The sequence below is a fragment of the Rhinolophus sinicus genome, chromosome 6 (assembly GCF_057876585.1).
Source record: "Rhinolophus sinicus isolate RSI-liver-muscle chromosome 6, RSI-T2T, whole genome shotgun sequence".
In the NCBI taxonomy this organism is placed as follows: domain Eukaryota; kingdom Metazoa; phylum Chordata; class Mammalia; order Chiroptera; family Rhinolophidae; genus Rhinolophus; species Rhinolophus sinicus.
The window spans coordinates 23,004,594-23,028,031 of record NC_142506.1 but is presented as its reverse complement, the minus strand read 5'-3'; the positions used below and the strand labels follow the sequence as shown (position 1 = coordinate 23,028,031).

Here is a 23,438-nt window from a genome sequence, read left to right as displayed (position 1 = left end):
GAGATGGCTGGTGATATAGGAAAAATGAGAGAGCATATTTTTTATGGAAATAAAAAGTAATCTTGTAGGTGTAAAACTGAAACCCCTGAAACTCATTGACTGGTTCCGTATAGCCATTTAACTTGTATGCCCTTCGCTAGTATATCAACTTTCATAATTAAACAAAAAGAAATCCCTGCTCATCATATAGTAAACTATTCTGAAAAATAACTTTTAGTACCTTGGCATTATAGAGGTAATGACTGGAATATAAATGCATAGAAAAGTACTTGAGAATTTTTAATCTGCATTTAAAAGAAGCATACTTTTTTTTCCCTGTATTTAATCATATTTAATTATAAATTCAAGGATGTGGAAATTTCCCAGGATTAAAAAACCTGCTGGGAAATCATCTTTCATGAAATGTAAATTGCATATTTTATTTATCAAAGTTTGTTTCCTGAAAATCATCTATTTCTAACTTGTCTCTTTAAATACAGTTTCATTTTATTTTTAAAACATTCACTAAATCCTCATGTTTTATAGATTCAAGAACATGGGTCATCTTATATTCGAGGCTGTGCTTTTCACCATGGCTTTTCCCCAGCAATTGGTGTGTTTGGAACAGATGGATTGGACATAGATGATAACATCATTCACTTTACAGTGGGGGAAGGTATTATAATAATATTTCTGTCCAAATAACATGTCTTTCTGAGACAATCTTATCTGTAACCTCTAGGCCATGCTGTCCAGGTGATCGTCCTGTAAGAATGGAAATGGTCTTTATCTGTGCTAATATGGTAATTACTAAACCACACGTGTCCATTGAGCACTTGAAATGTGGCTAGTGTGACTGAGGAACTGGATTTTTTATTTTAATTATACTTAAGATAATTGTACTTACTTTACATTTAAGTAGTCACATTGGCAACGGATACCATATTGGACAACAAAAATTATTTACCCAACCATGATCTTATGTGAGTTATCTAATCACCAATAGTTTAAATTGCTGTGACTTTTTAAAATACACCTCACATGTCAGTCAAAAAGATTATTCACAAATGAAGGTTATTATTAGGTAAAAGTTATATTCGATTATAAGAGGTTAATTTTTCTTGACTATCAAAGTAAAGCATAATACAAACCTATTTAATGTGTACAAAATTTATTTCTGTGTTTGTTAAACCTGAGGTGGAGCCTGTGAACCCACATGTTTAAGAAGCACCCCAGAAGATTCTAATTCAGGTAGTCTATTAAAGAGATAGAGTTTCACTGTCAAAGAGTTCAGAGGCCTCACTCTAAAATATAAGGGGTTCACTTGTCAGACTCAAACTAGAAAACTAATCTTATGAAAAAAAAATGGAAGACATTCCCCATAGTGCTTATTACAAATGTATATGTATTTGAGGGGGATTTTATTTTTTTTCCAGGTATAAGAATATGGGGGCATGCCAACAGAGTCCGAGGAAACTTGGTTGCACTTTCGGTTTGGCCAGGAACCTATCAGAACAGAAAAGATTTTAGTTCCACTCTCTGGCATGCAGCAATTGAGGTAGCGTGAACAAATTTATAATTATAATTATACAAAATTATAATTTCCTTAGTGAAGATTTCTGTAGAAACTGTGAATCTCAACATGTTATTGAAAACCATTTCTTGCTTAGATAAAGATTGGTGAACGACTGAAATGAGCTAATTTGAAGGAGTGAGTGAACTTTCTTAAAAGATAGTGTGAGCTCCAATAGCCATTGGGGACTTTTCTTTGTGTTAATATTAATTGGTTTAAATAGCTCTTTTATTTCTTTGCTTCTCCAACATTAATTATTGCTGTCAAGTTACGTTTCAAGGTCTCTCTGCTGCTAATTGATTGAATGTCTTGCACATATTACTACTTAGACCTGAATTGAATTTCCTTCCTAATATGGAAAGTGAGGATGGTAGATTATAGACTCTCTAAAATCCCTTTCTCATCTAAAATTCTTACGATTCTCTAAGCAAGGATATATACCCTTATCTAATATTATTCATTGGACCCTTCTTGCTGACCATGAAGTTTCTTCAATTACTGTTGGTCTTTATTTAGATGTGGAGTGAGATTACAAACAAGAAACTAGAAAGTAAAGAGAAAATATTTGGAGGAAACATAGCTTCCTCTTATTTTTATTTTACTTACCTATACCATGGGAACAAAAGAGAATTAAAAATAGCTCTCTTTGAAAGACGGGATAGGATTGTGTTTTGTTTTTGTTGAACTATTAATAATCACCTTAAAGTAAGATCTGAAAGCCTGGAGCTCAGTATACATTTATGAGGTAATGATGTTCTCTTGTGATCTATTAATAGGTGTTAGAATGTAATCAAATGTCAATTCCAAAACTTTATCTGTATTTTTGAAAGCAAAGGTACTTATTTTACTTTTATGAATTCCATTTGGCCTTTTATTATAATCTTTAAAAATAAAGGTGTTTAATATACTTTAAATAATTGAAGTTTTAACTATTTTGCTGACACCACAGGCAAGAACTAAACCTTCTATGCTCTATACTTTTCATATTCTACCACTTTGATTTGGCTCATAAAATAAAATGGCTTAATAATTACCTAACACATGTGCTAACCCAGTTTTTTATTATAGCAGATTTTATTTAAATTAGTGAATGCCTCTATTGAATTTAGTGGTACACTGTAATTGCCATAGTTGTTCTTTTTTAAATAAATCAAATTGGTAGTAGAATATAACCAAAAAATGTGATAAAATCTTTGTAAATTTGCTATAATACTGGAATTTGATCTGTGGGTTGTAAATAATTGAACGACATCAAGTGGATTTGTGACTGAAATAAAAAAATCTCTTTAGTATACTTTTCTAATAAAGTCTAGATATACTATCTAGTGATGGTTTTATACCAAGAACCTAAGGTAATTTTAATACTTCAATTGTAATGTAAGTTTGAATGGGATGAATAATGAATTAAACTTTTCCTCCTGAAAGTGTAGTCTTAACTAGTTTTCCTATGTTTGTTGCAATCTTTGCTCTCTTTGCATTATTGTGTAAGAGCCTGACCCAAAGCATTTTCTTTATTATTGTACTAGATAAATAGAGGGACCAATACAATCTTACAAAATAACGTTGTGGCTGGGTTTGGAAGGGCAGGATACCGCATTGATGGAGAACCTTGCTCAAGTAAGTGTTTGGCACAGAGTCACTAGAATTAGGAAACAACTTGTCTAGATTAGTTAGACATAAATAATTATCATGTGTCAGTTTAATATGTAATATCTCTTCCTGGACACTGAAAGAACTCAACAAAATTACTTCAAGATACCGCTGAGTGTATAGAGAAATAAATAAACTTTTAAGGATAACTATTTTCCATGTGTGTGATCCCAAAACTCTAACAGCAACTACAGTTCTTGGTTTGGCTGGTATTGGGACAGTGAGTACCTCATCCCACTACCACTTTACAAGAACAAAACTTTTAAGTGTAGAGATTCATGTCTATAGGGTTGTGCCACTATCTTATGCTTCCTCTTTAAGGGAATGAATGCTGACTATTCACATGTTAAAATCTGCAAGCATGAAAAAGTCAAAGGACATGAACAGACAGTTCTCAGACACATTTCTATCAGATGAGTAAAAATCAAGAATTAACTGCACAACTGCTAGCTTGGCAAGGCTGTGGGGAGACAGGGACATTTACACATTGCTGGTTGAAGGCCAAAATGATATGATCCCTACAGATGGGAACCTGGCAATAGCCACCAAAATTATAGGGGCATTTACCTTTGGCTCAGCATTTCTACTGTGGTAATCTGACTAACAGTTGCCTCTATAGTAGTTAGAAAAAGATTTGTGAACGAGGTTATTCATCACAGCATTGTCTGTACTGGCAGAAAACTGAAAGCTATCCTGTGAACGTTATATATATGTATCTCCAAGCATTGGAACACTAGGTCCCTCTTAAAACAAATAAAAAATGATACATATCTATGTATTGATATGGAGAAATCTCCAGGATATTCTAAAGTGATAAATGGTGATTGCAGAACAATACAGTATATGCAGAGGGTGCCAAAAAATATATACACATTTCAAGAAAGGAAACAAACAGTATTAATTATAATGCTCAATATATACCAATAACAAAAGATGAATACAAGTCATGTTTGACTTCTGCAATTACAAGAGGTGCTCAAGGTGGTTACCATCAGCGTCCAGACACTTCTGATTACGGCGAACTACTGCTTGAACATAGATAACATCTCTTAAAAAGTGTATATATATATTTTTGTCACCCCTGGTATAAAACTGTTTCGTATATAATATGTTGTGTGGAAGAAAGGGAAGAAAACAGGCATATGTACGGTATTTGTGTTTACATAAAGAAATAGAGAGTGTAAAAACACAAAGTGAAAAAGGTGAGTGGGAACAGGGTGACTAGTGACTTAATATTGTATAACTTTTTATAACCTCATGATTTTTCAGCTACATAAATGAATCATTAGATCAAAAAAGTAAAATAATTGTAGAACTATAGGCTTTACCCCTTGAGAAACTTAAAGGAAATGGAATTTTCTCTGAAAAACTCATATCCCTTTTACAGTTTTTTTTGTATCTCAGTATAATTATTTTGAAGATTCTTTGAATCAGCATTTTCTTCTATGAATTTAAAAATGACTGGACTTGAGCTAATTTTATTCTTGTGCAAAATACATTTTGAAGGAATAAAACAACAAATTTACCTGTTGTTTTGCCAACAGATTTAATTGAGTCCTTGATATATGCTCTTATTAAATATTTTAGTTCCCGACAGCTTCAAGTGGCTTTTCTTTGATTAAAATTTAAGAATATGTAATTTCTCTAAAACCTCCTGGAATGTTATTGTGGCTTTTTGAGAATCAAAATATGACCTGTGAATATTGAATATTTACTAATATGTAATGTCATATAATGCATTTTTCACTGATTATATTGATGTTACTAAATAATTGAGAGTGTCTATAGCAGTTTTTGGATTTGAAGCAATTGAAATATGAAACATTACACAGGAATTAACGGTCTAAGTTCCTGGAATGGGACATCAACTTATACAATCCATCTCCCAGACAAGTGAGAGGCTGGGATGCTGGGAAGGGGGTTATGATCCACACTGGGTCCTAGAGTGGAGCTGTATTTGTCCATGGACCTACACATTGTAGGAACCAAGGGAGAAACATGCAAACAGCTTATACAGGAAACAAAATAAAAACCAGGCAGACCATAAGTAAAATGTCAATCTCAAAGGACTAGGAAAAAGGGAAAAGTAACAGAAGATAGGAGGAAGTCAGATCTTTGGGGAATAATTACAATTTAGGAGATAGTGCTGTTTTTTATAAGGACTCCTCAAGTTATTAAGGTTACTGATCTGATCTGGGCATAAGTAAAACTTTCATTTAAATCTACTTCAATTATCCTGCATACTATGAGTGTAGCTTTCATTAATTGGGGCACTTTACATGGGTTATTTCATCTCATTTTGAAACAACCCTGAATTAGGCATTGAAACTTTTTATATGTAAGGAAACTGACATGTGAAAAGGTTACACAACTTTCCCACGATCATGAATACACTAATTAAACAAATACCGTATTTTGCCAAGCATAATGCACTCCCATGTACTGTGTTTCCCGAAAATAAGACCTAGCCGGACAATCAGCTCTAATGCATCTTTTGGAGCAAAAGTTAATATAAGACCCGGTCATTGTTTACTGTAATATAAGACCAGGTCTTATATGATATAATACAATACAATATAATATAATATAATACCGGGTCTCATATCACATAAGACCCGGTCTAATTTTGCTATAAGACTGGGTCTTATATAATATAATATAAGACCAGATCTTATATTAATTTTTGCTCCAAAAGACTCATTAGAGCTGATTGTCTGCCTAGGTCTTATTTTCGGGGATACACGGTATAATGCACACCCTTGTTTTTGGCCCAAACTTTCAGGGAAATAAAATCTTTCACTTTAATATTTTAATTCAAATTTTTATTTGTTTACATCTAGGGACTTGTCTTTGTATTGTAAAGGAATTTTAGCATTTATTTTTTTAACATATTATGATACAAGAACCTTTATGTAACAAATAATTACAAAACACAAGAATAGATACAAGGTACAAGAAATTTGATGTACTGGTAACAAATTTACAACATTTACACATCTTTGTCCTTGCAAGTTCGTCATAAGTTTAACAAAACCAGTTATCGTATTCCAGGGTGTTATTTTGTATATGGATATCGTTATTGACTTCTAGAGTTATACTTTTAACTCATATGCATAAATAAAAGAATTAAAAACATTTATATAGATACAGAATTAGTACTACCCATGTATCATGCACATCCTTATTTTTCCCTCACAAATTTGGGCAAAAAAGTGCACATTATACATGGCAAAATATGGTATTTAATTAGCAGCTACCCCTGCATTACCTCCTAGGTTCTGGGACTGGTGAGTGAGTTAGACACAGTGTCTTCTCTCGCGAAGCTTACATTCTAATAGGAGAGAGGAGATGGATGAGTCACAAACATGTAATAATAAAATATTAAGTGAAAAAATTTTAATTTCCATGTAAAGTGCCTGAGGTGCTACTTTGAATCAGGTAGGCAGAGAGGGCCTTCTAAGAAAGTGATACTTACCTTGAAAATGGAATGACCAGAAGGAACCAGCAAAAAGGTGTGCCGGGGAAGCATTTTACAGACAGCAAGTGGCATCGTTGAGTTTCCAGTTCAGCCTTGTTTGAATCCAATTTCATGTTCTTTCTAATGAAATTCATGTTTAATCAGATTATAAATTAAGGGTGCTCACACTAAACCAAACTTTTGCAAATGAGCATACAATTATTCTGAATAACAGTGAAGGGACAATTAAGATATGAGTAAATACTACATAAGGTAAATCATAAATGGCCAAACCATAAAAAAAATTTGATCATCTTGTTAAAATTTACATCGAAATTATGTATTTAATTTTTTAAAGAATTTTAACTTGAACCAATACTGCTTATAAAACTATATGACCAATGTTAATTCACTCATTCTGTATTTCTTTCCAAGGTCAGTCTAATCCCCTGGAAAAGTGGTTTGACAATGAAGCCCATGGGGGGCTATATGGTGTCTATATGAACCAGGACGGCCTTCCTGGATGTTCTCTGATACAGGGATTTACCATTTGGATGTGCTGGGATTATGGAATTTATTTTCAGGTAAATTGATCCAAGATAGTGATTGTTTATTTTCTCCTATGATTGTATTTTGTACTGTGTAACCTACAAGTTTGTATTACAGACCACAGAGAGTGTACGTATCTATAATGTGACCCTGGTTGACAACGGGATGGCCATTTCGTCAATGATTTACATGCCTGCTGCTGTATCTCACAAAACTTCCAGTAAGACAGTACAAATAAAGGTAAGGAATGAATATAACCACACAAAGAGAAAGAGCAACTGTGAGAAGGGTAAATTATTGAAGGAATAATACCATGATCTCTGTGGCTTCTCCCCTGGCTAGCCCAAACCTCCTGCCTTTGGTCTCATTATCTTCCGCCAGGAGACGCTCTATTCTCTCTCCTCCCCGCTCCCCTCACCTCTCCTTGCTTATCATCTGCTAATCTTGCCACAGTTAGTTAAATTTTCATTCTGTCTATAAATATTTTTCCTGAACCAGCGTAGGTTGTATTGACACTCCCTCCTCTTCTTATTCCTACTGTTTCCTGGACATATGTCTATCCAAAAACATGTCATTGTGTATAATGATTTATGTGTCTGTCTTCTCCCTCCCACTTTGAGTGTCGCTCCACTCAGGGCAGAACTCTCACATCTTTTTCATTTTGGTTTAATGAATGATCCATTTCACAAACTTACAGGTTTTGCTTTGCTGCAGTTGAATTCAGTATTACCCATTATTATGTTGTCCTTTAGCAAAAGCTATTATTAAAGCTGTACTGTTTGACTTTTTTAAATAGAGCTCATTAATTGTTGGAAGTAGCCCTGAATTTAATTGCTCTGATGTCCTAACTCATGATGATCCCAATATTGAACTTTCTGCTGCCCACCGGAGTTCCAGACCTCCATCAGGTGAAACTTTTAGAGCTTTAATTTTGGTGTTCATATGAGTACATTTTCAAATTTCCTTAACTTTCTTCTTTTTATAAAAGGAGGGAGAAGTGGGATTTGCTGGCCCACCTTTGCTTCAGCACATAACATGGCACCCCGGAAGCCTCACGCAGGGCTCATGAGTTACAATGCCATCAGCGGCCTGTTGGAAGTCTCAGGCAAGTTTAAACAAAGTCTTTGACAAATCTATTCAATTAAGTGCTATAAAGGATGCATAGAGTATAACTAACAATGTTTCATTGTACTTTAGTAAAAAAAAAAAAAAAAATGATTTATAGGAACCTGCTCAATATGACAAGCAAAGAAATCAGACATCAGAGTCAATTTCAAGAATGGTTTCCTGGCAAAATTCATCTATATTAAAGAATCGACATTTACTTTTTCTTCTACAACAGAAAAAATACTGGAATAGTGACTTCATATTAATTAGCTTTTATAAATTGTAAAAGCCTTTTCATTTAATTTAATGTTTAATGTTTCATTAAACATTATTATTGCTTTTTACAACTGAAGACATTTAAACTCATGTAATTTAAGAACTCATACAATCTTGCTGAAATCCCACAGCTATTGGCGATTTAGGATTAGAATCAATATCTTCTGACTTAAAATTCACTGCTTTTTCACTGAACCAGGCTGCCTCCTTAAAAATGTAAAATGATTATGTATAAATTAATATAGTGACCATAGCAATTATTTACATTTTCTCTATTAAATACACTGTGTCATTCTCTATTTCAGTTTAGCAAGTCTTCCTTTTATGATAATTTTAACCAGTGTCTCCTCAAAGAAAGAAGTTCAATTGTTTCTCATAACTTTATGTCCCAGAAATGAAAAACAAATGATCATTACAAGTAACTCAGTGTTACTCATAATGAATATATTCTTGTCAAAAATTATTTAACATGCTACATCGGTTTCAGTTGAACATATATTTTTCTCAATAAATAAAAGAATATGCTCTGAAATATTACAAATATCATATAGGAATGAAAATATTATTATGAAATGGTCCCTTATAAATAAAATTGATTGAAGGAACACAAATAACTGCTCTTTTATAGGACATAGTCTCAAAAGATAATATATGAATGATTGTTGTCTTTGGCTGGGTTCCCTAGAAGCAGAGCCGTAGAGGAGGATTTTTGTGTGTTTTCTGGAAGAAATGCTCTCAGGAGACAGGCATAGAGTCAAAATAGGACAAAGGAAGTTGCTAAGCAAGGATGGTCATAAGCTGGAGAATAGTTTCACTTGATCCCCTGGGGAGCTCTGGAATGTAAATTACCACGAAGTTGATCTCACATTTTAGGTGGAAGGTTCCTGCCATTTGTACCTCAAGTTAGATTACAGCTGCCCCCGTGGGAAGGGCCTCAATTTCCTGAGTGATGTGACTCCTATTTGCCTACAGCTAATTTTCTGGAAAAGAGGGCAGCTCTGGGCTGTTAGCATTCAATACTCCAAGAGATGGGAGATGGGTGCACTAGCTTGTATCCATTTCTACCCATTCCTTGGACTGCTTGTATCCACTTGCTTTTTTTGTTAAGTTTATTCCTCCGAGACATGATTTCTCCATGGTCCTGAATGGTCACAATTTCTGGGAACAATATAAAAAGAAGCTCAATGGTCACACTGCCACAGCTGGTTTTAGGACTGTAAATGACAATCATCGTCTCCCTCCTCCATCACCTTTACTAAATGACCCTCCTCCCAGACTAACACTTCTGCTAGGCAAGGTGGCTTGCCTGCCCCATATCCTCAGCTCTGTTGGATGTGAGCTCTGGTTACTATTCCCTTATTGGGCCACGACTGCTGTGCTTGCCCATTTACAGTCTGCACTGGGCATGAGCCCCAGTGTCATGTGAGGCAGACACAGTCGTCCCCACCTCCATTATGTAGAGTAGCCCTTCCTCCGCATGATCCGCCTCAGTCACCCCCGATACATGGTAAACGCTGACAAGGACCCCAAAGGACCATGATGGAAGCCCAGCTTTAAGTTTACCAGATTCCTCACTATGTCCCCTGGTGGAAATACTTCCACTGTGGAAGTGATCCTGACTCATAGAACCTAAAATTATGGGATTGGAAACACAAATTTTCCAAGCGGGCTTCCAGGGTTCCTGGTGAACAAAATTTATTCCTCCTCCAAGCCTTTGTTACCAATACCCATATTTTTTCCTATATTTTGAGAATTCGGCACCATAGAATAGCTGTTGGTTTTAAGCAAATAAACACATTCTTGCAGGAGATGTCAAGTTGACACCTCAGCTGTGCCTTCAAAAGGACTATTTTCCAGTCTGCTAGGCAGATGGTTTCCAGATGCTGCAGTATGTACTTGTCATGTGCGCACTTTGCTAAAAGTGTGTTCTTTGATCCAGAGTAATGGTACGCAGTTAGACCACTCTGTGAGTCCCAGGATGGCGGTGCCAACTGAGTCCCTGTAAGCAGAGAAGGAAAATCCGTATCAAGAACACAGATTAATCCCAGCCAGGATAAATTGTCACCCTTTCCAAGGTAGAAAAATCTGATGTAATCAACGGTAATCCCACTGACGGTTCCATTTTCTAAGGAAGCGTAGTTTGGGAGCCTTAGCCGTGGGCGCCGTGGCCGTGGTCAGGTCAGACGTGAAGCAGTGAAGTAGCTTCATGAACCTGGGAAAGAAGGAGTCCATGTCAGTACCCCATCTCCACCCCAAGGCTGCTCAGCTCATAAGCCTAACGCACAAGAATTTGGGTGTCTGAGGGCAGAGATGAGCTGACGTCTACTGGCCCTGTCATGCTGATGGACTGCTCCTTCTGCAGTGGATGCTCTTTGCTGATCACTAACACGCCCTTCGTGTTCCGTCCCACAGCCTCATGCACATGCTTTTCTCCCAGGCTTCCTTTCCCCCAGTCATACACTCTTGTTGCTTCCAGGCTCCTGACCAACCAGCTACGGGATTTACCGCTGCCCATAGTCCACGTCTGTCCTTACCTCAGATGACTTCTCGCTCCACACACACGAGAGGACCCTGTGCCCTACCGAAATTTCTACCCACTTTGAGAATCTTCCCACACGACCCCTCTTCCTGCCCCATCCCCAGGTGGGGCTGAAAGGACTTGCTTGGTATTATATAACAGGTTTATTCCAACGTGCCCATTTCGCAGAGCCGTTTGGCCCCTTCTGCCATAGTCTGCCACGGGAATGTTCACAATTCTACTTCACTTAATGTGGATCATCATTTTCCTTAAACTCATAAAAGCCATGCCAGCAACATGGGAGTATACCCCCATCCATGTCGATATGCTCTCCTTTATCTAGCTTTATATTCTGTCTCCCTTGACCCAACACCATCATGATTTACTCCCAGACACATGCTCCCGATTCCTGACAGCATTCTTGCCTGATTCTTGCCTGACTGGGGAAGTTCTGAGCCTGCTATGGGATATGAGGGATTACACACCAAAGGAGCTATAGGACAAGTCCCTGTATAATGCCTCTCATCCCATAGCAGGCCGAGAACTTCCCTGTCAGGCCTTGTTGAGACTTGACCCTAGTTACTGCTCTGTTTGCTAGAAGGGGAGATGGAGATAGATCCTGAGAAAGGCAGGATTTGCCTTATAAAAAACTTACATCTTTTGCGGTCTCTGCGTGATTTCAGAGCAGGGGGATAAGAGAGCTATCTATCCTCTAACAGGGAGAAGGGGGCCACTTACCGAGAACTGGAGCATTCAAGGGAAATCTAACGTGTTAAGGTTCAAGTGCACCTTCCTGTATATCTCCACCCTAACTCAAGGTCCCACTCGTTTTATATCAGGACGTGGTCTTTGATGTAGGAGACTTGTCAGGGCTGAGAATTCAACCCTCTATAAATGTTCTGCTAGTTTTATTATTAGGTCCTGAAATTTGCTGTGAATTTGTGATTGATCACCTCAGCTTCTATTTCCTTCAAAGCATCAATAATGGTCAACAATAGTCGCCTAATTCTAGTTTCCCTGTAACTACTATTTTCCCGGTACCATTCAAATGCCAGAGTTACTGTACGAGCCAAATCATCTCCTTTCACCTAGATCCCAGTTCACCACAGGTGAACTTTTAATAATGACACTATTACAGCATACTAGGGACTCACAGTACCCCACCTACCACCAGTAATGTGTTCTTCATTCCCATCTAGCCAGCAAGCTATCTAAATTCATTATTGCATCATTACAGTGTGTATCTTAGGATCACTTCCGGTACTAGCTGTTTAAATCAAGTAATCTAGAAGTAAGGTCAGAGATGGGATTCTTGTGCAAGTAAGTGGTTTATTGAACGTATGCTCTCTCAAGAAAGAGAGTGAGGGAAGTAGGATAGGGCAGAGGAAGGAGCTAAGCAAGGATATGGTCTCAGCTGGAGCCTAGCTCCATCTTGATGCTTCAGGGAGCTGTGTAGCATCACTTGTACACCTTAGTTTCCTTCCCTCTTGAGGCAGGGGGTCTTCTGTATCAGTTGTCAGCCAGGCCTGGCTACCCCTATGGTGATGGTGTTGAAGAGTGCATAATATCTCAGGTGATAGAGTTGTCAAGTGGTCAAGGACAATTCTTCAGAGAATGGGGCATCTGTGAGTAGTTAGCAGTCAATGCTCAGAGGAGCTAAGGATGAGTGCCCTGGGCCAGTAAAAGAGGTCCGCACAGGTAATAAACAGTATCTGCTACTGGGGTATTTTATTAATAGTCATCTACATGCTCAAATTCATGTATATACAATATCTCCTTAGGAAAAAATGAAATCAAGAAGGGTAGTAGGTAGCACGTAACTGATTTAAGAATTTTGGAATCACCTTTTGCTTTTTTTTCTATTTTGAGTTATTGGATTATAAGTACAATAGAGGTTAAGTTTTGGATCCAATAAAGTTTTTCTTTTGACCACACAATATATGCAATAAGCCCAAGAGAACAATAGTGTTTCAGTTAGCCTTTGCTGTGTAACAAACCACGCCCAAAATTAGAGCTTTTAAATAGCCATTGATTAGCTCATGATTCTGTGGATTGGCAATTTGGGCTTTGGTCAGCTGATGGTTCTTCTGCTGGTCTCACCTGGGATTATTCATTAGGCTGCCAACAGTTTACAGAATGGAAAGGGGCTGATTAGTGTAGGATAGTCTCACTTCCATCTGGTGGTTGGTGTTTGGTGATGGCCATTGGCTGGAGTAATGGATGTTATTTAGCTAGGGCTTATTCACATGCTGGAAGTGACAGAATTCCTAGGAGCACTAAGACAGTGAGCTCGAATATGCAGCACTTTTCAGCTCTGCTTATGCCAAAATTGCTCTGGTCGCATTGGCTGAGCCAAGTAACATGGCTAAGCGCAGAGAAATATGGAAGTGACTATTCAATGGTGTTGATATAGAGAGCAACAGTCTACGACGAACAGTAAGACAATCTACCTACCACCTAAGGTAAGAGCTCCATGTTCAAGGTAGTATTAAATGATGTGTTTGCTGGAATGTACACGAAATGCAACTGTACCATATCTCCAACAGGAAATAATTATTTTTCTATTATTTATATTTTAGGTTCAACATTTGTTGGATTTAAGGATGTTTGTTCAGGTGAAACTAATGTGATATTCATTACTAACCCTTTAAATGAGGATTTACAGCATCCAGTCCACGTAAAGAACATACAGCTGGTTGATACTGCTGACCAATCAAAAATATTTATACATAGGCCCGATATAAGGTAAAAATATATGAAAACCCAGTTCTTTTCCTGTCTTTATAGTTTTACATTGTCTCTTTTCCCCTGTCATAGATCTGAGAAAGTTGCTATATTAAAGTAACTTAATTTCTATAAAATTTGAATCAGCATTATGAAAATTAAGACTAATTCATCTGTGTTTTCAGTTAAGTTGAAGAAGCTAGGCCTAAATATGTATATTTTCTCACACCTTTTTTCTATGCATCACACATTATACTATCATTAAACATAAAAGATAGAGACACAATTAGAAGTGTGTTGTACATTCATATCTCTCCATTAATCATCGTTAGGAATAATGATTATCTTTATCGTTTCTTCTCTCTTCCATACCTCTTTTGTTTCCTGTTGCTTTTTAAATATCTTATCACATGCACTCCAACATGTACTTGGAAATTAAATGTCAATCCTATTTTCACTGTGACTGAGAATATGCAGAAACGTAGAACAGTGACTTTTCAATCACAAAGGTCAGTTGATGGCAGCATATTTCTAGATGCTGAACCACGTAGATTCTAAATCTTAAAAGAATATAGCCAATAACTGCTGCTCTTCCTAAGAGGTACACACCAGGAATGTTAGAGGAAAGAAATTTTCTATTAGAGATGTTGGACCAGTGTTGGTATAGGGAGAAGACAAGGAATAATGCTGTTTAATTAGATAGATATTTTTTTTCAGAGAAATGCAGTTTGACTTCATCTGATTTCTGTTTTGATGACAATCCCACAGCTCTTCATTTAATAATTGCTGAACTGCGGTGTTTTTTTGCTCAACAGAGCTTCTCCCCACTAGAAAGTTATTAGCTCCTGTTTGGTTATCATTGAATCTTTCAAATTTAATATATAATTTTAATATCTGGGTCATGAAGAAAATATTACATTCTAAAATATGTCTTGGAGTTCTGTGCTTTTATTGGGATACTGTTGAAACTTTCAGATCCCTTTCACTAGGCAGTTTACCCTGTCCTCAAATGCTCTAAATGTTGGCTAATAATTATCTAAGATTGCCTGCTTTTCCAGAAAATTGCTTTTAGCCAAACAGGAATAGCTTTGGGAGGCTAAAACCCTCCCGACCACCACCTTCTTACATTCCATGGAAAATGACTAATTTATTCAGGAATACAAAAGGTCAGCCCTCTTGCTCCTGGTGGGAACCAGTCTGGGTGCAATTCATGATCCAGTGGTTCCCCTGGGATCAGACAGAAGCTAGTCTACAGACCATAGTCAAATCCGTTTTCTTTCCCTTGCTCTATATGGCTTCTCTCCTTCTCTTTTGAGAGGACTCCTTCAATAACTAATTTGAACAAAACTCTACATCTCAGCCTCTCTTTCTCTGGAACCGGAAGGAAGACAGAGCCCTAAGCCATAATATAAGAGCGCCACAGGGCACTCTACCTACAGACTTATTTACAAAAGTATTTTGCACATACATACTTGAAAACAACACATGAACTACAGAAATATTTACTCAGATCATCTCCAAAACTATTACAGTATTATAATTAGGACTAATTTATAGCTTTATTTTTCTCTTATAGCAAAAAAAGGAGAGATATGCTATATATTATTTAATAGCTCTGAGCTTTCCACTATAATTTTGTTGCTGTAACTCCAAAATAAATTATATTTCCCCATAGAATATATGATGATTTAGTGTAAGTATACTGTATACCATGTATAGTGCATTGAAAATTAAACATCTGCCTTATTATCATAGCCAATTGACAAGCAACACTCCAGGTGGATCAAAATGGAGGCAAAATACCATCTATGGTTGAAATGTATAATGAATTTATAGTATGTCATCTCTTACAGTTTGGGTATCTACAGAATGGTTATAAAATATGTAGCATAAAGATCAGAATCCAAGTATATCTGTTTGTATAGACATAGGCAAAGGTGTATAAGAATATATACTAATCTGCAATTTGTGATGAGCCTAAGAGCTTGAGATAGGAAGGTGACTAAACTTTTACCAAGTATTTAGATTGTCGTATAGTAACTATCCTATAATATTAAAGACCCATTAAAAAATAAAAAGAAGGGAAAAATAATAAAGACTTCCAAGCTAACACAGGGATCTTGTACGAGTGTGTCCTGAATAATAGAGTAACTGTTCACCTGCTCCGTGGGGCAATGTTAGTATACTGTGAGCAGTGCACAAATATGAAATCTTTCAACAAAATAATGAATAACGAGATGGAATTCTAATTTCATATCCCACAGGTATAACTTGTCCTTTTGAAATGTTAATGAATTCATAGAAGACCAAATCAACACAATGGAAACAAAGACCTCATTACAATGCTAATTACGTATGCTACTTGGTCCCCCTTTGAATCCTTTTGGAAATAAGATTCAATCCATCAATTATTTTTGGATACTCTCTTTTTAAATATTGAAGTATATTCGAATGCCCTTTAGAAACAGGGGAGGGGTACTAAATCTAAGTATTCATACATTTTGCCTTTTCTCCACAGTAAGGTGAATCCATCTGATTGTGTAGACATGGTTTGTGATGCCAAAAGGAAATCTTTTCTTCGAGATATAGATGGCTCCTTTCTGGGGAATTCTGGTTCAGTGATACCTCAGTCAGAATATGAATGGAATGGAAATAGCCAGTTTGGAATTGGAGACTACAGAATTCCTAAGGTGATGCTCACATTCCCAAATGGAAGTAGAATTCCTGTCACTGAGAAAGCACCTTATAAAGGTTCGTTGGATATGTTTCTGTTAGTATTCAAATTTATGAAACAAAATATCTTTTATTTTTAATGATTTATGTACTCAACCAATAACATGTTTTCTACTTATTAATTTTACATAACGTGAAAAAGATATGTGGATGCTTTTGCAAAGATATTCCTTTTCATTGTTAAAATGTACATACCTGTGTTTCTAGGAATTATTAGAGATTCAACCTGTAAATACGTTCCAGAATGGCAGAGCTATCGGTGCTTGGGCATGGAATATGCAATGATGGTTATTGAAAGCCTGGATTCTGACACAGAAACTCGAAGACTCTCACCAGTGGCTATAGTGAGCGATGGTTATGTTGATCTCATTAATGGTACGTGTTCAATGTCAAAAAACTAGAGTTACTCAAAGCATTCGCTATTTATTACCTGCATGGAAACATCTCATCAGTTATTTATCACATAAAACTAGCAAACAGTAGGACTTCTTTGCCTCCCATTTCTAAGGAAGATCTATGTGTAAGAGAAATGCTTGACTCTTTAGCAGTTTCCATATTAGAAAACTAGGACAGTTATTCCAAATTGATCATTAGAATAAGAAGAAGGGGAAGAAAGCTATTTCTTGAGTGATCTCCATACCTATAATGATAAGGTTTCCTTTTTTAAGAAAAAATTAGCCTTGTGTCTCCAAAAAGACAATTTGCCTTCCATAAGTTAAAAAACTGGTAATATTTGGAATAGTTGAGAACAAGTATTCCTGGCCTACTCATTTTTCATTTTCATGAATCCTTAAAAGGCTTAATCTTGAAAACAATGTGTTTTGTTCTGTTCTATTTTCATTCTTGATTTCTTGGTCGAGAATATCTCAAGATCCAGAGTCTGGGTTCCTTACCTTCTGGTCATGGTGGCACTAATACAGAGGGGAGGCAAAGTCTCCATAAGAATTCAGATCAACTTAGGAGTCTAGGACTTTTTCAGTGAATAAGATGAACTTCTAAAAGCTACTGAAAACATAGGTCAGGGACTCATTGTATAACCCTGAAATTGCACTGAGGCCTCAAAAATTCCTCCCTAAGAAGGCTTAACGGTCTTTCAAGTATGAAGGGGCACATAACCTGGATCAGAAAGATTTCTGTGCCCTTGCCTTGTCGTAACATTTATTAACATATTCTGAGATTCAACAAAACAGCTTATATACCCCCACAAAAATAATCATTTTTAAAAAAATGTTAAAGACAATAGAATGAGCTAAATCGGGTGGGGGTGAGGGCCCAGAGTCACATGATTTTTAAGTTCTCCCCACTTATCTTGCTCCAATATGCAATCACCCCCATTTGAAATGCTGCCTTATAAAGCAGAGATTGTGGGAAGAATTTTATCCAGTCATTGAATAATGGAGATGATTTTAAATTGTTTTATATGGTGGAAAAAGATTTCATTCCATTTATTGTTACGTTTTCCTTTTCTGAAAGGCCGTACAAGTTTTCCGTTTGCAATAATGACATGAAATTTCTCTTTAAAACAAATTTAAATTTTAAAAAAGGACTGTGAATTTAAAGAGAAGTCTTAAGTAAATGATAGTAGCATTGCAAAAATCATTGCGGTGTTAAAAGAATCGTTGAAACTTGGGAATGCCCTATACTAGGTGGCTTTTATCACTCTAAATTTTTTCATTTTATACACAGAAATTTCTGTTTGTTTTCAAAACCCACAAACCGGTTTATTTAAAGGTAGGATTTATATTTTGGATGCTAAGGGAAAGTTTAAGGTTCTCCGTGAGCTTCAGAAGTTTATATTGATTTAAAATTTGATTGAAGTTCGTTATAAATATTAATAATAATTTCAAGTAAACCAGGAAATTGAGCAAAGCTAATGGATAAAATGTGTAAAGAAAATTCAACATTCCATATCTCACTCTATGTTTTATATATGTATAATCCCAGCAACTTTAATACTGAAGTGAGATAGAGAAGTTTGCTATAAAAGTCATGTTATACCTCTTCTGGAAATGTCTGGATTCAGGTGGAAAAGTGTCCACTACCTTTTGGCTTTTGAGAGGGTTTATTGGGTGTTATTTCTCAGACTGCTTCAGTGCATTCATGATGTTGACCTTCCAACATTACTGATAATCACAGTCTTCAACAAAAATGTATTAAAATAACAGTGGAGAAAGACTAAAGACAATAAAAAACAAACTGAAGAGTTTGGTGAACTTATAGATTAGCTGATGAACACACGAATGAGTGAAAGAAAGACTTAATGAATCAATGGTTCGGACATAGAAATGTCCATGTTTCCAGGTACAATATAGTTTCTATTTTTTAAAAAAATTAATTCTGTTAATTAATTTATGTTAATTAATTTCTCAGCAAAGAGTCTGAGAAAGTTGGTTTCCCACCCAAACTCCCATTTGATAAATGGAAGGAAGCATCAGACATTTTCTTCCTTACCATTCGACCTAGGCTCAAACATGATTATTAAAGTGGAGAACATGCAAATCTGCCATTTCTCTCAGTGACCTTCCAATACAAAGCCTCAGCACATTTATTCACCCTTCTTGGTCTGGGCAAGGTGAAAGTAAGGGTAATAGGGACAAGTTGCTTCCCTGCCTTCCTTTTTTAAGCCAAGGTTTGAGACATAGCTTAGATCACGGGATAGATGGGTGGATAAATAATGGAGGTAGATGCTGAACTTGATCACTGCAATTTACTTTTAATGCAGTTACTCTCCAGACTTTGCACTAATGATATTCATCATAGGGAACATGAGCTTTCATTGTATGTGGATTTAGGCCCACAGGACCATGGCTGGTGTGCTGGATACACATGCCAGAGAAGACTGTCCCTGTTTCATAGCATTGTGGCTCTGAACAAATCTTACGAAGTTTACTTCACGGGTACCAGTCCTCAGAATCTCCGGCTGATGTTGCTTAACACTGAGCATGACAAGGTGAGGCAAGACAGAAATAATTTCTTCCATTACTGGTGTTGATTACTTGCACGTATTTCTATCTGCTAAGGACTTTGTCTCCTCCCCTGTTCTTTTGAACACCATCAGCCTTACAGCTCATTTGCAAGGATCATCGCGTACTACTGAAACTACTATTAGTCTAGGCCGTTTTCATCAGCCTGAGAGCACATATGAGTCCCAGCCACCTCTTCCCCATATGCACTTGATTCATATATAAGGCATGGCAGTGAGTCCTATGATTTGTGTGATTTGCAAACAAACCTGAATTTTTACATAAAAAGAGTGCACATCCAAAACTGGTCACTGGAATTATATATTTATTCTTCCTTGCTGCTATTATTTATATATGTCAAAAATATACCTTTTGAATTTACTGCAGAGATCACAGCATGTTAACTAAAATATCTTCAGTAATAGCCTTTGCTATAAACTGAACTCAGCTGGGATGAGTACCTTTATATGTACTATGTCAGTGGAAAAGAGTATAAGGCATGGCAGTAGTCCCATAACTTTGGTTTTCTTTTCTAAGAGTGTGAGACCTGCAAGTCTCAGAGTATTAGGAATCTGAAGAAACAATGCTAATGAGATGAAGCAGAGAGAAGTAACAAAGGGAGACATCGGCCCCTTTTCAGGGGACAGCAATCCTGACCTTTCAGTTGGAACCATTCTTGATTCTTCTCTTGTTTTTTCACAATCCTGTCCAATAATTCTGCAAATCCTGTTGAGTCTCCATTCAAAATATCAAGGATCTGACTACTTCTCACTATATCCACGGTTACCATCCAGTTTGAGCCAACATTAAGGCATTGCCTTCCAACTCCTCCTCCTGCTCTAGCTTCCCCCCCCTTTACTGTCGATTCTCACCTCCTTAGCCACAGAGATACCTTCAAAATATAAGTCAGATTAGGTCACCCCCTCTGCGCCAAACCCTGAAATAATTTCCCCCATGGTCTTTGTACAAGAGGCAGGGTCCTCACAAGGGCCTACAAGGCTGTATGAGAATCTCCCCATCACTTAGTTCTAAGGGAAAGTTTAAGGTTCTACTTGAGCTTCAGAAGTTTATATTGATTTAAAATTTGATTGAAGTTCAGTTATAAATATTGATAATAATTTCAAGTAAGCCAGGAAATTGGCTTACTTTTTACTGATTTCTGTTCGTCCAGCCACACTGGGCTCCATACTGTTCCTCAACACACCAGACATGCTATCATCTGGGCCTGTGTTTCAGATGTTGACTCTGCTTGGAACATTCTACCCTACAGGCTAACTTTCCCATCTCTTCAACTGCCATTTTCTCAATAGACCTACCCTGACCAGCCCTCCCCTCTGGGCTTACCCAATTACTCATACTCTGATCTCCCTTTTCTTTTTTTCCATAGCACTTATCACTTTCTAACATGCTTTATAGTTTACTTTTTATTATTTCTATTATTTATTGTCTCTCTCCTCACTCTAGAATGTAAGCTCAAACAGGGCAGGGACATTTGCGAGCTCCTAGATTAGTAGTGCCTGGGTCAGATAGGCACTCAATTTTTGAATGAAAGAAAATATTTTTAATTTTAAAAATAAGAATGTAACTACAAAGTAATGTGACTCTTAATATTTTGAGCCTCTGTAGACAATCTCAGAAGAAGATTCCAAAACTATGCATAGCTTATTAGATTCCTTATTAATTTGTCCCTGCCCTTGCAAAAACCAGTCAGTCTCCTTACTTTATGAATATATCTGATAGCATAAAATGTGAGGAATAGAAACATGAAAAGTGAACAAAATTGAATCAGAGAGGATAGTAATTTTGAGTGATTTTTATTAGTCTTACTACCAAATTTTTCTCGAGCATTTTTTTCAACATTAACTAGCTACTTTTGTGTGGTTACCTTATACAGAGCACTGCTAAGTTCCCCATTTCTCCTGCCCCAGGAGTTGAGAGTTTGTTTTGAACTCTGTTATCTTTTAAAGGAACCCTTTCTTTAATTTAGAGATTCTCCTCTAATAATTTTTCTTACGTTATACTTTTCTACTGAGAATTAACAACTAAGAGTTAAGTTGTAACAACAGTATGAATGGTTGAATGCAAGTCCATTTAAAAATTTTAGTTCAACATTTATCCTAAATCCATAAAACTTAGATTCAATATTTTACAGGAGGTATTTATAGTTGGAAGACTTTTTTAAAGTGCTAAATTCTAAATATTCTGTTTCGTCGTTCCCGTAAGACAACAAAATGTTGTTTATTTTTAACAGGCGGTTCTGGTAGGAATTTTTTTTTCCACACTTCAGCGCTTGGATGTCTATGTGAACAATACATTGGTCTGCCCCAAAAATACAGTGTGGAACTCCCAACAGAAACACTGTGAACTTAACAGACACCTGTACTCAGAAAAAGGTAATACACACTGTATGTGTACTTAATTACGTATAAAATTCTTTGTAATGTTTCATGATATTTTTACTTCCTTAGCCCTTGATGAATGCAGGAGAAAATAGTTTTCAGCCACAGTCCACGAAATATTAAGATGTTTTCATTATAACTTGTCTTTGAAGATGACTCCTGATGGAACTCTTATCTTTCTGCATATACACAGATAAAAGTTTTTTGTGTGTGATGGACATTCCTTTGCCCCTGGAAACATTTTCACTCTGTACATTTAGTTCAGTTATTTCTCTGTACACAAGAAATTTTGCTTAGAATTTTTATTCTATCTCTGCTTTACCTCTATTTCATAGAGATCAGAGCCTAAATCAATTGGCAGTCACCAAAGTATTGCCAAGAGAGCTAATGTAACATCAATACCATGAAGTAAATGTAATAAACTCTGGATGTAAATGAAATATATGTAAGAGGCTAAACTTACCCATTTAGTAATATTTGCAAAACTAGGATTTAACTACTCATTGAAGTATTTTTGTTAAACTGGGTACTAATAAGGTCAATACATTCCATTCCACATGTGCTACTTATTATTTTCGATGTGACCCATAATTTTGGCTAACAATTACATAAATGTGTGCTGTGGATCGTAATATAAGCTAGATGTGAGAGTATGAATGGATAGCCCATATTCATTACCGTCTATGGAGAAAGTCCTATTGCTACTAATAATAGGAATAACTGATGTTTCCAGAGACATTACTATGTACCAGGCAGGCACTGTTCTACTGCAAGTGCTTTTTCTATAATTACTCATTATTACTATATCCCAATAATAACCCTGTTAGATAGGCTCAGATGAGTAAACAGAGAAATAAAGAGGTAAAATAATTTGCCAAGGTCTCTATCTTAGCTCAAGCTGCCATGGCAAAATACCATAAACTCAGTGGCTTAAAAACAGAAATTTATTTTCTCACCCTTCTGGAGGCTGCTAGCACAAGATCAGGGTGCCAGTATGGATAAGGTCTCGTGAGAGCTTTCCTCCTGGCTTGCAGGTGGCTTCCTTCTTACTGTGTCTTTCTTGAGAGAGAGAGAAAGAGAGAGAGAGAGAGAGAGAGAGAGAGAGAGAGAGAGAGAGAGAGAGCCCATGCACAAGCTCTCTATAAGGGCATCAATCCATCATGAAGTCCCCACCCTTATAACTTCATCTAAACCTAATTACCTCTCAAAGGCCACTCTTACATTGGGGGTTAGGGCTCCAAGACATGAATTTGGGGGGCCGGGGGGACACAATTCAGTCCATAGCAATATCAAAGCTGGCAAGGGCACAGCAAGGATTTGAACTCAGACTCTAGCTCTAGAACGCATGCACTTAACCGTTATGCTAGATTTCCTCCTAATAGACTGAATCAGGGTTATCATTTTTTACATATTTTTTATATCATTTGTATCGTATTATACAAATGACTGCACATATTTACAGCTTAATTTTCATAAATTTTAACTCTTTTTTTCAAACAACACTTTTTTA

The 23,438-nt window shown here is 36.5% G+C and overlaps 1 protein-coding gene across 1 annotated transcript in view; it reads left to right on the top strand.

The window, feature by feature from the left end:
• The window catches only part of PKHD1L1 (PKHD1 like 1), a 151,464-nt gene that overhangs the window by 113,401 nt on the left and 14,625 nt on the right, over window positions 1-23,438 (top strand). The window contains exons 61-72 of the mRNA XM_019750644.3: window positions 526-655; window positions 1,416-1,537; window positions 3,079-3,169; window positions 7,095-7,243; window positions 7,326-7,448; window positions 8,005-8,116; window positions 8,197-8,313; window positions 13,689-13,854; window positions 16,352-16,584; window positions 16,774-16,941; window positions 19,359-19,516; window positions 21,781-21,922. Of these exons, the coding sequence (XP_019606203.3) occupies window positions 526-655; window positions 1,416-1,537; window positions 3,079-3,169; window positions 7,095-7,243; window positions 7,326-7,448; window positions 8,005-8,116; window positions 8,197-8,313; window positions 13,689-13,854; window positions 16,352-16,584; window positions 16,774-16,941; window positions 19,359-19,516; window positions 21,781-21,922 (1,711 nt within the window). The remainder of the gene's footprint in view (window positions 1-525; window positions 656-1,415; window positions 1,538-3,078; window positions 3,170-7,094; window positions 7,244-7,325; window positions 7,449-8,004; window positions 8,117-8,196; window positions 8,314-13,688; window positions 13,855-16,351; window positions 16,585-16,773; window positions 16,942-19,358; window positions 19,517-21,780; window positions 21,923-23,438) is intronic.